We start from the raw sequence: 16,737 nt of genomic DNA on the forward strand, positions 1-16,737 counted from the left end.
GTTACGTGTAGAAGTAGCGTTACTCGTAACGACGGAAATCTCGGGATCGAATAATAATGTTAATATTAATTCGTTTTGTACGCATCGGAGTAATAAATTAGAAACGTTTATGAATGATTTATTATATAACAAGAAATCTCGTATGTATAATAACAATAAAAGAAGTATAAGTATTTTTACTTTTTATTTGTTCTCGTGACCAAGACATTCGAAATTCAAAAAAAAAAAAACATGGTAAATATCCCGTTTCGAATATTTACTGTAATAAAAATAACCACCTTAATTTAAAATCTTGTATACAAAAGAAGTAGTTCAAATAATGTCATGTAAAAGCGTTTATAACAGAAAGAGACAGAGATTTACTGATAGAGAAGGAATGGTCGCCTGGAGGCGGTCCTAACCAGCGTTGCAGAATTATCGATAGTTTGACTATCGATAGTTGATCTCGAAAACTATTCAGGATATCGATAGTACTATCGATAGTATCGTTTGATCAAGACTATCGATAGTATTGACAAGTGACAATAATAGATAGTCTATCGATAGTGGACTATCGATATGCAACACTAGTCCTAACGCTTTTTCGTTACGTGACCATTTCTGACAGTTCACTCTAGGCACGGGCGGATATATCCGAATTTTGTGACATCGGTCGTGTAACGGATATTCGGATTAAATATCGGTGTTGACTTGCGATTTCAGATGTCGCCCTGTCTTTGTTCGACTTTAAATTGTACGGTTTGTGTGAAAGAGATGAAACGAACGTGATATCGAAATCGGTTTAAAATACGCTTCATCTCTCTCTCATAGATGGGTTACTGTTAAGTTGAAGAGAGATAGGGCGAACATTTCACGGGTTTAACGTTATCGTACTTTGCTTTGACGTATCAAAACGATATTCATAGGTTTTTTAGATGCGGTGAAAACGGTTACCCGTCAACATCGAATCGATGACATTTGATATTTAACTTACACGGCTGTATTTTTAGATGTTGAAAAAGAGTAACTGCTGAGTTTCTCGTCGGTTCTTCTCGGTAGAATCTACATTCCGAACCGGTGGTAGCTTCACTTAATATAGTTTGTTAAATGACGATTCAAAAGTGCTTGTAAAAGCCTACTCGAATAAAGTATATTTTGATTGATTGATTTATATTCCGACGACATCAGAGTTTGATTAGTTTCGATATATCGGACTAGGCATCTAGTTCACTCAACTGTAAGTCGCGTAAAAGAACTTCGTTCCGAATACAACGGGGTGATATTAAAGCGTCGGAAGGATTTCGGTGACGCGGCGTTGCGGAATAAGCTGCTTATACGTCTCCGTGAAGGAGCCCAGTAGGTGGGGGGGGGGGGGGGGGGGTTCGTCTCGCCTCTTCCGAGTAGAGGCAATATTTACAGCGCTTTAAGTACATTTAATCCTTGCAATATATTTTCGTGGTTATTTTTTACGACTGATAATGCTGTCTTGATTTTTAATTAAATATTATTCATATGGAATGCTAGAGTATTTGGAGGTTCGTTTAAAAATATTATATGTTGCCTTTTGTATATTTACTTTACGCGTCAATGTGGATGGTTGATTTTAATTAAACCGTATTTTCTTTTGTTTAAAAAATCATCATCAAAGAAATCATTTTCTCAAACTTGGAGTTTCTAGATTACTAGTTTTTGATACAGACATACAGACTTTATAGTGCGTCCCGCGTCGATGTATTGAGAATAATTCGTACGCCGTTTCAAAACTTATAATTATATTAAAAACCAATCAACTAGCTGAGTCTGTTTCGTAAATTGTTAAATATAGCGTAATCTTTTTTAAACTATAAAATACTACGGGCACCTCGTCGATAGTAGTCACGTCACAGGCCAACGACGAAACGACCTAAAAGGTATCTAGAAATCCTTTTTTCGGGGGATAGAGAGATCGGGAAATCAGATTCTTCTCGGTTCTTTACGACATCTTGAAACGGTGGTAGCCTCAGAACCGCTTTTGATTCGAATTTTGATACAATTAAATATCTAACCTGATTAACGAATCCGACAAATATCGATATGTCTCATTTTAATGCTTAACTTTGGTGTTGAAATTTCTCTTAAACACAAAATCAATGTTTCTCTTTTTGGAGATTATGAAAAAGCCACATTGGATATTGATACACGTGACGTATTTGACTGTTTATTTATGTACACTAAACACTTTGTTATGCGTGTTCGAAATATACGATATACAGGAAACTTGAATATATATCTAAACTATGTTTCAATGGCGGAAGGAGTTGAGACGTTTTTTTACATTACATTACATTAACAGCCTGTGAATTTCCCACTGCTGTGCTAGAGATTTACTCTCCCTTTTGAGGATAAGGTTTGGAGCATATTCCACCACGCTGCTCCAATGCGAGTTGGTGGAATACACATGTGGCGGAATTTCGTTGAAATTAGACACATGCAGGTTTCCTGACGATGTATTCCTTCACCGCCGCACCGCACGAGATGAATTATCAATACAAATAAAGCACGTGAAAATTCAGTGGTGCTTGCCTGGGCTTGAACCCGCTATCATCGGTTAAGATGCACGCGTTCTAACCAATGGGTCATCTCGGCTTACGGTTGAGACGAACTAACGTTTACTAAGATATCTTTACCGGATGGAATTGTGCTTTTACCCGCGCGAAATTTATTAAAAAAAAACTTCCAAGCTCCGTTATAGTTTAGTAAAATCCGTTCTAAGCGGTTAGTCAACACCCTATAAGGGACCCACCGGCCATATTTCAAGATTGTACGTGATATGGTTTCTGAGATTTCGTGATTAATCAGTGAGCGGTATTTCGCTTTTGTATACAAGGAAGAACGATAAATCAATATTATTCTACTAAACTTGTATCCAATTCCAAGTAGGACTTTGGGCTAGCCCGCCTACCACCAGGAGCTGGTCAGCTACAGTCTCATTTAAACAGCAATACTTGGTATCGTTACGGTTTGGATAAGGGACCAGGGACGTGGGACGTATCGTCCTGGTTCCCAAGGTCGGTGGCGTATTAGCGATGAAGGAATTGTTTATCTATCGTATAGTGCTAATAATAATAGTCTATGGCTAGTGGTGACCACTTACCATCAAGCGGCCCAATTGCCTTTTTATCTATCTGTAATATAAAATTGTACTTCGAATTTCCGATGACATCTTTGCCGCTATTTCAAACGTATTTTTTTCAAGAATCCATAATGAATTAAGATTGTTCGAGATCTCGATTCTCGACCAATGAAATCGCGACGATTCAAGGTCGAATGTTGTTTATTTGTCTCTACGCGTGACGTTCGAATGGTTTATATGTGTTTTACTTTTATTTCTTAAGTATGTAATGTATCTACAATACATTTAAACGTTTTACATAGTTTATTAAATAAAACTTCATGAAAATACAATTATTTTGCGTACAGGCAAAGATAAACTAGTCCAGTATATTTTTTATCTTAGTTATTTACTGACGGGCTTAAGTGTTCCAATAAAAAAAAAAAAGGTTCGTGTACTTATGGACGTGGTTGAGAAAAAGACAGAAATAACTATAATAAAATAATAATTATTATGATAAATGGTCTTTCTTCATTTTCACGACTGTTTCACGATTTAAATTTGTCGTGAAATAAATATTTTAAAATTAAGATAAGGCGTGAAATTGCTATTTCGAGTGATCTGACATTTAATTGGCAATTTAGCGAGAGACTTCATTATGTTAAATCAATTAATTGTTATATTTCATTCATAACGCGTCAAAATAACTATGGTTTATATATGTATGGAGGAGGAGCAGGATGCTGAACGGTTGGGTTCGCGGATCGATCCGACATTTGGAAGACTATGCGGACCTGAAATGGAGATATTCACAAAACAAAACGTATTTAATATCGTCGTTGATTCGAAAATCGTACACCACAGAAATATCAAAGTATTACAATAATTCATCTCGATTAAGAGCAAATGGGTTTGCGAGCAACCATCGCATTCGAATCGCTTGTCAAAACGTAACGGCTCGCGTTGCCATGACAGTTACGCCTCCATTCGGGGTGATCCGTTCTTAAAAGTAAATCAGCCATCAAACATTATTGCCAACTACTCGATTCGTTAATTATCCAAATCAACAACCAAAGTAACCGTGTCCCGTTATATATACGATCGCAAAAATAAGTTAATGTAGGTTTTGATTTTATTCATTTAATTTTGTTTTCTGTCGATTTCAGAAAATCGTGCGAACATAATAAGGATTAAACACATGTCGGACGGATATAAACGTCGTTTAAGCCCCTTGATATGGTCCCTCGTTACATTTACCCTCCCCATAGCTTTTGCACCCCCCCCCCCCCATAATCCGTTCCTCCACCTTCCGTTATGTCTCCTCCAAAATGTAATAATTATATCTCAATTAGCTTGTACTTGAAAATGTTTTATTTTATTTCCGATCACTAGAGGACAAAAGACAAATGAACGACTTTTGACCTTGAAATGTCGCGATATCATTGGTCGAGAGATTGAATGATTGATGGATTTGTGATTAAACGTCGGCGAAACTGTTCATCGGAACATTGGAATTAAATTAAAGTGGATAAAAGTAGTTACGTGAGATAGTGCTGTATTATAAAAAAAAATATTTGAATCGAGAACTGTTATTAGTGCGGTATACAGCTGAGCTGTTCATCGGATATTCTACCGCCGACCAGCAGTACTCAGTATTGTTCCGGTTAAAAGGGCGTAGGAGTCAGTGTAACCACCGTCATAAGGAACATAACTCCTGAGTTCGTAGGGTTGGTGGCGTTTTGGCGATGTAAGGAATGGTTAATATTTCTTACAGCGCCATTGTCTATGTGTGTTGTCGACATATCATCAAGTGGCCCATTTGCTTGTCAGTTAATTTATATCATAAAATGATGTGCTTCAAAAGATCCTTAAGAAGGGAGGAGCTCTTAGCCTCGCCGTGCGACATTAACAGGCTGTTCTTTTTGAACATCTAGTATGATCGGCATGGATCCTGTAAGAATTCACTTTGTATCTCACCCGCGATATGTTGACAAGCGACATACGCTGATACGCCCTTTTGATAATTAGGTCCTATTAGCCGGAACAAACAGAGAGACAGGAAATATTATTTTGGTATATGCATTTAGTATAAAGCGGTTGTTTTAATATTACAAACAGACAATGTAATTTTATTATATGTTTAGATACATATCGTAATTATTAATGTCGCATATCACATTTGACATTTCACGCTCGTATTTCGAGCTGACCTTTCGATTTTCTTCGCTCGATCCACTGATTAGTCTAAAAGAACCTTAATTATTAAGAACATTATATTTATTTATCTCAAAAGATTAGCTTTGTATGCAAGTAGCTCTGTATTCCGTAGCACGAAAACTTGAATATAGAATGTTGTAATTTTTTTAATTTCCATATCGTCGATTCCCTATGCAGTGGAATCACGGTAATCCGGCCCCTGGCTAATCCGGCACCCCCTGTATAACGAGACTTCTATTATTATTGAATATTTCTTTGACAATCTTCGCTTATGTATATCGTCGTATAATTGTAAATACCGTTAGATTATAATCTATCTTACAATAAAACATGTACAATTTTGATAGTTCATAATATAAGGTTAGGTTAGAGTTTTTATAATTTAACTGATAAATACTTCGATAGATTATAAACTACCGAAAAATAATGCGTTAAATTGTAAGCAGTATGTTACGGTTCACAATCTTTCGACAGTTCACAATCTCGCGAGATAGATAGATAATCTAACGGTATTTACAATTTTACGGTGACATGTAAATTACGCACGATTGAGCGGGTTACAACCTGGGCGCCACCGCTATTGTGCTCGACGCGTTTTTTTTTTTTGACTCTGATCGCTTAGTTTGAATTTGACTACATGTGATAGATATCACTTCTTTATACTTAAGAGTATAGCATATATAATCTTATCATTGGATTTGTAATTTGTCGGATTACAATGTAGTCTTTTATAAAAAATTATGTACTATTGGGGATCTTACTCTTAGGCAGCAGGGTACTCTATAATCCGACAATTTCGACAGGCCGACACTGCCCTGCAAAATGTTTGTCGGTTTACCGGAGGTCCACTGTATATGTAAATACACACTTACCACATGTACACACACACACGCGGGCACACACACACACACTCGATGGACACTCTTTAAATAGATGCTATTTGATAATGATATTCTTATTATTTCAAGTGTAACGAAAACAATGTCAGCTTTTTCATATTCTTAACTGTTATTTTTTTCTTAATTATATTTAAGTTAAGTCAGCCTTACAAACTTATAGACAGGACTAAAGATATATTCTTAATATTATATCTAATCATTTATATTTATATTTCAAGCATAGTTTAAAATATATCGAACTAAATTTACTAATTACTGATCAGTTAAACTCTTCATTAATTATTTACCTTTGTAATAATAACCCCTATGATTAAAAATATAGATGAAATAATGGCAACGAATGATTGTTTATCTATCTATATCTATATTTTAAAGATGTCAAATGTTTGGAACGAATGAACGAATTCTAAAAATGTTTTCACTCGTAGAATACTACATATTACTCGATGGTATATGTTATATATAATTTTCTTTGTTAATATGTTGCATGTGCAGCTGGACGTGTCGTTAGTTTATTTATAAACTTATTAATAAGTATTACCAATAGTATTTCATAAATACGTACACATAACAATATAGTGATAACTGTGAACTTTTTTCAATGTATATGTTTTAATATGTCAGTAATTTGTTTTGTAAGATTCTTTCGATGAATTCAAAAAAAAAAAAAAATTTAAACTGTCATGTCTGTAACTTTGTAAGGCTGTCGATTTTTTTCAACTTGCTCATTCGATGTTTACTTGAACTTTATAATTAATTACATGAATTTCCCAATATAATATAATAATGTTATTTGTTTTAATCCAATTACTATAAATATATAAAATTCGTATCAAAATAACGATCGTTGCAAACGTTAAAATCGTTGCGACTTTCGTCGAATGGAAATAACGTAATATTATCGCACGTTATCGCGTTATAACGGGATATAATAACGAAAGAGGTTCTATTGAAGGGGGCTGAAGATATTATAAGTTGAAGTGACAGGAGAAATTTAAATCTCATACATTTAATAGGTCAGGATTTATGATAGGCACGAAGGTAAGTACTGTTTTGTAATCTACCGTCAATAAAAGGATTTTTAATACTTTTTTTTGGAATGAAATCTCTTTGGAATCGTTGTGATTTGAACTTTATGAAACTAATATGCGTCACGTGAGAGACGAAATGAAATTAATTTAATTTTATTATTAAATTTCACTTGTACGCACATACTTTTTTGATTCAATGATTAATTTGTTTATAATGATTTATAGCAAAAACCATATGATAGTTATTCATCCCTATATATTCATTTTATAAAAAGATTTTTTCATAACATATTTAGGGAGTGATAAGTTAAATATAGCCGTCTTCTCTTTCCATTGTTAATTCTATGATGTTAGAAATAGACAAATCACTGTCTGTGACTTTAACTGAACTCAGCATGTCGACAAAGATTATCTTTGTTTGATTATCTTTGTTGCGCGTGAGGATATTTAAAATTTTAAACGATTTGAATGAATTTGTCATTGTAATCGACTCTTAAAGGGTTCCTCGCGTTGTTATATAACAATGTCAATGTCATATTATCGTTCGTCTTAAAGCCATCATTTTTGATCGTATAGAGTTAGTTATAATTACGATATAAGTAATTGTAATTATGCATTCGCTTCAGTGCAAATGTGAATCTTTATGCTACTGTATATAAAATTTGGCACAAGTATCGTATTATTCGATGATTACGTTTTATGACATTTTTAAGATATTATGACAATGTTCATTTTATATTTTCGTCCACTGACTATTATGGCTGATAGGAATTGATATGCCTCGACGTATTCTTATTTTTATAAGGAATATTGTTTCTATGTATATAAATGTTATATTCTGCCTTAAAAAATGATATAAGACTTTGTCTTCTACATTGATGTATTTAAATATTAGTGTTGAACTAAAATTGAACCCTGTGGAACCCACTGACTGTTTTCATCGTTGCTATGAATATTTCCGATATCATAATTAATATTTCGGTGCTATCCGTTTTTTCATTTAACCTTCAAATAATACTTAAACACACTAATGGAAATATAAAATTAGCAGAAGAATTTTCAACGAAGATATAATGTGTGAAACGGAATACGTGAGATAGATTAAGTTATCTGTCTGTCGTTATTATATACACATGAATCTGCGGCTTTATCCGTGCGAAATTTATTAAACTTAACCTATAGCACATAAACCCATTTCGCCCCTGTAGAGTTGAATTAAAAAAATAGCCCATGTCCTTTCCCGGGACACAAACTATCTACAAACCAGATTTCAACTAAATGACTTCAGGGGTTTGAGCGTGGAGAGGTAACAGACAAATTACTTTCGCATTTACAATATTGGTGTAGATTTTCTGCATTAACGATAATTTTGTAAAGATTTCCTGCGTTACCGATAAATACACAGTGAATTGTTTACAGCGTTTGATTAACGATAGATACAGCAAACACTAAACATTGCTTTAAAACACACTGATAATAACACGAAAAAAATATATATGGAAAACTGAGCTCGCAAGTCCACGAAGGCGATAAAACAGAACCCTAATGATAAGAAGAGAGAGTGGATGAAGATAATTGAGATGTGCTCGTTTCTGTTATAGGAACGGACGGCGACGCGCCCAAGCGCAGGAAAAAGAAAAAGAAATCAGACGTTAGCGCCACGCCCGAGCGCATTGAGCACAGGGTGAACCTCACATCGATACTACAGTTCTCCAACGCAAGTCCGTTCAGGGACAAGACGATGCGCGGCTTCTCCTGCCTCTACTGCGCGAAATACTTCCAACACATCGACGAACTACGAGCGCACACGTCCCAACAGTCGGAAAAGGACAAAATTAACACGATGCTAGATTACAAACTCAGCTATAATCCAATAAAACTAGACATTACTAATCTTAGATGCACGGTATGTGATAAAAATATGAAAGATTTGATCGAGCTCAAAGAACATTTAGTTGTCGCGCACAGTAAAACAATTCATCGAAATATAAAAGACATTATACTACCTTTTAGACTTGAGAACGGACAGAATTTCACATGTGTCATATGTTCGGTCGTTCACATATCATTTAAAAATCTCTATCACCATATGAGTAGTCATTATCGTAATTATTGTTGTAAGAAGTGCGGTGCTGGTTACATAACTATAGCGGCTTTAAGGAAGCACGGGAAGACGCACTACCAAGGTCATTTCCCGTGCGATTACTGTGATAAATCATACACGTCGTTAACGAAGAAGCGTAATCACGAAAAGGGCGTCCACACGGGCGGCTGGCTCAGGAACAAGTGTCCTCACTGTCCGGAAATATTCGTGAGCTACTACGATCGTAGCGAGCATTTAGTGAAGGTTCATAACGAGGCTCCCGTCGTGTATCCTTGCAACGCTTGCAATAAGACATACAAAAAGAAGTTCGAATTGAACAGACATATCAAACACCACCACCTCCAGCAGAGGAGCTTTCTATGCGACAAATGCAACGCGAAGTTCTTCTCGAAACGTGGCTTAGTCGATCACATGACGAGACATACTGGGGCGGAAATATGCTCGTGCGATGTTTGCGGGAAATCGTTCTCTCGAATGCGGACTCTCAGGGAACATATGAGGATACACGAAGACGATAAGAGATTTCAATGCGAGGTCTGCAAGAAGACGTTCATGCAGAAGAGCAGCCTGAAGAGTCACGTTCGTTTACATCAAGACGATTTGGACATATTCAAGGAATTCGATGACGTCAAACATCTGATCGATAACAGGGAGATGACGTTGAAACAGATCGCAGCTGAGAACAAGAAGAAGGCGCAGGCTGAAAAGTTGAAGGATCAATATCCTTAGTATTAAAAAATGACGAGCTTCTGTTAGGCTGAGGTCAGACTTGTGCAATGTAACGTTCGAGAAGGTGCTCGCGATTTTCCGTCGTCGGTAAGAATTGTTTGTTTGGACGGTATTCGTATGTCATAATTCATATGAGTTTTCATATTGGCAACATGTTTGCTGATATTTTGGTATGGAACAAATGAAGTATGATTTCGTGTCCTATACAACTGTGGTGCTCGAACATCTACTGGTTCCTTAGATTTATCCAATCTTTACTAAATGTTTACAAATAAAAGCAGAACAGCTGTCGTGATTTATCTCTTTCGCACGTTCATAGCACCTAAGTCAAATTCGCCTTGAGATAGTGAGCCGTCAACACTATTCGAGTCATATATGATACATCACATTACACAAGTCTGGACTCGTCCTTAATTATAGGACAGATAAGCGCAACGCTTACAAAATGAATTTTAAATAGTTTTATATGAAATATGCACATTAAAATAGAATTATAAGTTTATTAAAGTCTAGGATTTCGAATTGTGCTACATGACTGTATACATATATACAAACATTATTTCAAACGAATACACTAGTCGATTCCAATCACAGGAGGAATAGAGACAAAAACACTTTAACCTTGAAATGATGCGATATTATTATATAATATAGGTCGAGTTCTAGAATGATCCATGACATTCGTTACGTATTTGCGACAAAGTGACAGAGATGTCATCGGCACTTTAGAACTCAAAGTGGATATAAGTAGTTAGTCGAATAGTGTTTGTATTATAAATAGAGATATATTAATCGAGAACCATAACATAGCAGAACTATTAGCGTATCGTATGGAAAACGTAAATCGATTTTTTATCCTCACTCCTTGGATTGGAATAGGCTAATGTTAATCTATCTTTGCGGTATATTTTGGCATTATATAGACATTTTTCGTTTAGTTTCACTGGTAGAATTAGGTAATTTTTCAACCCAATTTTGACCGAATTGAAGTATTGCACTAATTTTTTTATGATAGTTACGTTACAATTTGGATGTTCAATTTACTTCGTTTTGGTGCACGGATCAAATATATGCTGCCTTTTTACTAATCGTAGTTTTTCATTTTGAGAGTTTGAATCGGGAATAATTATTATTATTATTGCTCTTGTCAGCGGATACCATTTTCTTGAAGTGAAATTTGTGTCGATTTCTACCTACATTTTAAAAGGCGTATCGTATTGAGTTACGAGTCATAGTTGAACCGAGTTTTGAATTCAAAATGAAATAATTAAACCATTGTTTAGTTTATTTTGGTCTTGAAGTTGTCAAATAATGTTTTCTACGAATTTTGTGATTGAATCGTTCGCATTTTTTTACGAAGTATGTCTTATTATAGAAAACGCAAGTCGCGTGGTGCATATATCTATTGCCACAGATAAAAAAGGTATGCCATAGACAATAATGAAATAGTTATTGTTGCCGTTTATTGCAGTCTTACGTTTCGTCTATGGTGGCATTTTCTTATTTTATTTAGTACCGAATGATTTACTGTATCACGTATTTTAGTTTACGATCTCGAATTCTGGAAATACAATTATATAAATTATAAAGTGTTTTAAAAAATAAAGTGCTATATAATTGATATTGTTTTAATAAATTATTAAAACCTCATTAAAATTTGGTATAATTATTTTCAATGAAAACTATCAACAAGTAGTTGTTGATTACAAAGATGAATATTTCCATTAATCATCCTTAAAACCAAAGCCGTTAAACTATTATTACAGGAATGATTCAGTATGTTATGTATACCAATCGACAAGCCCGTCTTAATCCAGGGTGCAAAAAAAACCGGGCGCCGACTTTTAAGGGGCTACTCGCCTGCGAAGGTCCTCGTGCACGGTCGGACTGGTCCAACCACGAATTTTTTTTTTGAGTTTAAGGATCAATACATTCTTTGCGCTGGGCGCTTATTTTGATTAAGAATGCCAATATATAAAGCTAAACAGTTTTTTTTTTGTTTAAACAAGTCGCTTTAATAATATATTTTTGTATAGCCAATTTTTTTAAAGTTTAGAGAATGTAATATACCATCCAGGTACGAACCATTCGAGTGGAGCAGTAATGTTTATCGCAGGGAGCAGCTAATATTAAATCATATAAAATGTTCATTGACTTTTATTCTCACAGCTAAGGTCAAATTAATATTATTAGTCTATGTATCGAAAACGTAATATTGAAGAATCAAGCATGCGTAAACATTAAAGTTCACCATTATATACGTGGATTAGTCTCGTTGTAAATTTTTTGACGAAATATTCGATAGATAAAAAAGTGTCTTTCCAAACTGAACGGCCAGTGAACACGTTATTTTTCTTTTATAGGCCTTACCGGAGCCCGAAAAATACGAAAACGGACTCTAAAGCAGGAAAGCGGGGAGGGTGAGGTATTGAATAAAGTAGTGTATCATGAGAAACAATTACGGGAGATGCAGAAACAGTGGCACAATCTGAGCACTCTTTTGAAATATTCGAACGCAACGCCGTTCAAGGATAGAAACGATGCGGGCTACATTTGTGCGTACTGCTTCAAAACCTACCCCGACCCTAACGTTCTAAGACACCACACCCACTATGACCACGATAAAGAGAAACCCACGTACAAATCCGGTTCAGGAATGAGTAGTTTCGTAGCTTATTTAGATATAGTCGGCCTGAAATGTACGATATGTGATCAAAATATGGAAAGCATAAACGTTCTAACCGAGCATCTAGTCAAAGATCACGATAAGAAGTATTACTTGGGAGTAACAGACTATTTCCAACCTTTCAAGTTGACCAGCGAACCGGTCATCAATTGCTGCCTCTGTGACGAAATATTCCACAATATGAAGTTGCTGATGCAGCATATGAATATACATTATAGGAATTTCATATGCACGATATGCGGAGCTGGTTTCGTGAATAGCTTCCGACTCAACAGGCACGAGACGACGCACGGCAAGAAGAAATCTAGCTTTACGTGTCGGCACTGCGGACAGGTCTTCGCTGCTGAATCCAAGAAGAAGGCACATGTCAATACTGAACATAAAGGTATAGCCGGTGACAGCGTCTGTCAGATTTGTAAAGCGAGGTTCAAGAATTATTACCAAAAGACGCGACACATGATACAAGTCCACAATGTTGAAGGAATAAAATGTGATTTGTGCGACAAAAAGTTCAATTTGAAATCTAATCTCGTCCTCCACATGAGGAGTGTCCATTTGAAGGAGAGGCCGTACGAATGTTCCGTATGTAGTATGGGTTTCTTTATAAAACGTCACATGCTTGGACATTATTTGGCGACGCATACGAACGAGAGGAAATTCAAATGCGACGTCTGCGGTAAGGCGTATGCAACGCAAAACAGTAAACGGAAACATATGAAGAAGAATCACGGTATATCAAAGAATACAGTGATCAACGAGAGTTTAGACAAGTGATTGGCGTGATGAGCGTAATTGTGTTGTGTTATTGAATTATTGCGTGTATTTAATGTATCTGTAATAAATAAAATGTTGTGATGTATTGAGCATTTTATTTATTTTATTGTTGAAGAACATGATAGGCGAATGTATAATGTTAATAAAAACTTAAATTGTAAATATTACGTGAATCCTAAAACATATCAAATGATTGACTAAAACTTCTATCACGAGTGGACGTGATGTATTTACAAAGCAAACGATGTAATATGGAAATAATATATTTTTTATGGAGTTTAGTAGAAATTGTAAAGCTAGGTCTGGTATATTTATCTAATTTGTAATTTATCAGGGAAAGTAGATGCTTCAAACGTAGTATATCATATATCAAACAGATCAAAAATTAGTATAGTTATGAAACATCGTAGAACAGTATCAAGGGGCGCGAAATTCGGCGTAAATGAAGGTCGGTCGAGTTTAACACGACGGACCTTAACAACAACACAAATATTAGACTTAACATTTTGGTGCGATTTTTTTGGTGTTTGCAGAGAAATTAGTTAGGCGATTGAATGCACAAAAAAACTCGATTTTTTTTTATTTAAACAAAATTAAATTATATCACTCAAGTTTTTGTATTGTTAACTGCTAATGGCACTATATTATATATAATTATTATTATTACTGAATCTTCCGGCATAGACCCTATTCTAACATGATTATGATGAAGATTTTCTGGTGTACTGTCCAATATACCTACTAATAAAAGCCGATGAGATTTAGACATAGACAGTTTAAGCATTTTTTACTGATTTTTATATTGCTCAGACATTCCTTTGTTTCGAGAAAAATATTCTGAAGCAAAACAAACTGTAACAACGGCATTTGTTATACATCAACAAACGCAAAGTTATTTAAAATAAATATTTTGACTTATTCTTTTAAAACTTAGAAAGGAATAAAAAAAGGAGACCGCTGTCGACGCAATCAAGATAAATCAATCATATTCGTCAAATTATACACATAGTTTGTGAGATAAGTTAAAACACTTATCCATAACCTAACAAAACAATAATATATATATAGCCAGTAAAGATACTGATTACTAAAACTACATTAGTTGCTAGAAATTAATATTTAAATGGTGTTTACCTTACAAAAATTCAAAACGATTTTATTATTTTAGATTAGTTATAAATTAATAATTTCAGTTAAGTATGAAAAGCATGAAAATAATGATACAAGTGCTCAAGTTGAAGTTTTTAACTCGGTGCTTTTCTTTGTAGGTGTCGAGGTTGAAACAAGCTTTGTTGAAATAACGATCAAACAGGAACCGACATCTGATTCGGAAGAACAAGAGACAAAACTCGAAACGGTAGTTAAAATAGAAAAATTATCTGATGAAAATGGATCGAAAAAGGTAATAAAAGATCCCAAAAAAAGCGCAGCCGACAAGAAATCTAAGAAAGATCAAATTCTAGAAATGGAAAAGCATTTGAAAAATATTAGTACGATTCTGTTACATACTAACGCTACCCCGATAAGATACCACGATGGTGCTAACTATGTGTGTGCTCTATGTCCAGAAACATATCCACTTCCGTCGGAATTGAAAATGCACGTTTTAGAGGAACACGACGAAATAGACAAATCATCGTTCATGGAAGGTCATAGATTGACTTCCTATGTGGTCAAACTCGATATCACGAATTTGCGCTGTTTAATTTGCCACAGCGAAATCGAAGGTTTTGACCCAATAAATCATCTTCGCTCTGCACACGGCAAAGAATTGCATACCGATATACCAAATCATATCTTACCCTTCAGATTCGTTGGAAACGGCTTTGACTGCGTCCAATGCCCAAAATCCTTCGAACATTTTAAACTTATCCAAGAACATATGAGTGTACATTATGGTAATTACATATGCGAAACTTGTAACGCCCCTTTTGTTAATAAGAGAACAATGCAAAATCACGCGAACAGACACAAAAAGGGCGATTTCCCATGCAGTCAGTGTGCAAAAATATTCGATACGAACAGAAAAAAGTTGAATCATGAGAAGTTTGTGCACGATGGCGATTATAAGAGGAAAAAGTGTCCATATTGTCAGGAGAAGTTCACCAATTATGCTAAGAAACGATCTCATATGGTTCAAGAACACGGCGCGGAACCTTTGTCTGTCAAGTGTGAGATTTGCAAGAAAACTTTTAGTACGAGAGCTCGATTAAGAGGTCACACCAGACGAGATCATATGGAGTGCCAGCACGCCTGTACGGATTGTGAAATGAGGTTCTATACCAAATTGGAACTTGTTAAACATATGGTGAAGCACTCCCCATTAAGGGAATACCAGTGTGACATATGCCAGAAGGCGTATGCAAGGAAACACACTCTCCGGGAACATTTGAAGATACACGCTAATATTAGGAAATTTAAGTGCGAACTATGTGAATTTACATTCGTGCAAAAGTGCAGTTGGAAATCTCATATGCGTAATAAACACAAGATAAAAGTACCTTAATGAGGTCTTTAAATATCGAATGGTTTTTATTGATTATCTTTAGGGTTTTGAAACTTTCAAAATTAGTCATTAAACGTGGTATTGTTTAGGTGTAGAATGTTTAGACGTAAGTAGCTAAGGGTTGAACAAACACCTTGCGACGTCTTGCCGTTTATATTATGACAGTGATAAACAAAGAATTAGTACTTTTACCATAAATTTGTACTGTAGATTTCATGGACAGTTTTTAGTGACGTAAATTTTGACAGAAAGTGCCACGTCACGACGTCGTAAAGTGCTTACGTTTGTTACCCCCTCTTTTCTAAATTTAATATTTCCGATCTAATTCAGAGGAGATCGAGCAATATTTACTAAATGACTTTGACTAAAAATTTAATTTCGTTCATGGACGATTATTTAATTAAATTCTTCAAATTTATATTGATAAATGATATAAAGGTATCTTTAGCAGTATTTATAGAACCAACTTTAATTTGCATTCGGTCTTATGGTATTGACAGGGCACTATATTTTTGTTCAAGTTAAACAAAATCAACCACCCTTAACAAAACGATTTCGTTTATAGAATAGACCAAACTATTTGGACATGACATCTGTATTGAATTATTTAGACGATAAATAAGTAGTTTAGGCATTTGGAATGTGTCGTGTTATTTTTGAATATTCGAATCCGTAGAAATACTGTTAAATGTTGGTAAGATATGAAAGAGAACCAATTTAA

The 16,737-nt window shown here is 35.0% G+C and overlaps 1 protein-coding gene across 11 annotated transcripts in view; it reads left to right on the forward strand.

The window, feature by feature from the left end:
- LOC113395864 (zinc finger protein 732-like) overlaps positions 1-16,737 on the forward strand; it is a 45,144-nt gene that overhangs the window by 4,162 nt on the left and 24,245 nt on the right. Inside the window, exon 5 of one of the 11 annotated variants that reach the window (XM_026633566.2) lies at positions 14,779-16,165. The exons of 8 other annotated variants lie outside the window; for them this stretch is intronic. In XM_026633566.2, coding sequence (XP_026489351.1) covers positions 14,779-16,016 — 1,238 coding nt within the window. In that variant the 3' untranslated portion in view covers positions 16,017-16,165. Of the gene's footprint in view, positions 1-8,818; positions 10,155-12,413; positions 13,533-14,778; positions 16,166-16,737 lie in introns of those variants that run through there. 2 more of the 11 variants (XM_026633579.2, XM_026633568.2) reach the window with 2 other exon arrangements.

This window comes from Vanessa tameamea, chromosome 29 (assembly GCF_037043105.1).
Source record: "Vanessa tameamea isolate UH-Manoa-2023 chromosome 29, ilVanTame1 primary haplotype, whole genome shotgun sequence".
Lineage (NCBI taxonomy): Eukaryota > Metazoa > Arthropoda > Insecta > Lepidoptera > Nymphalidae > Vanessa > Vanessa tameamea.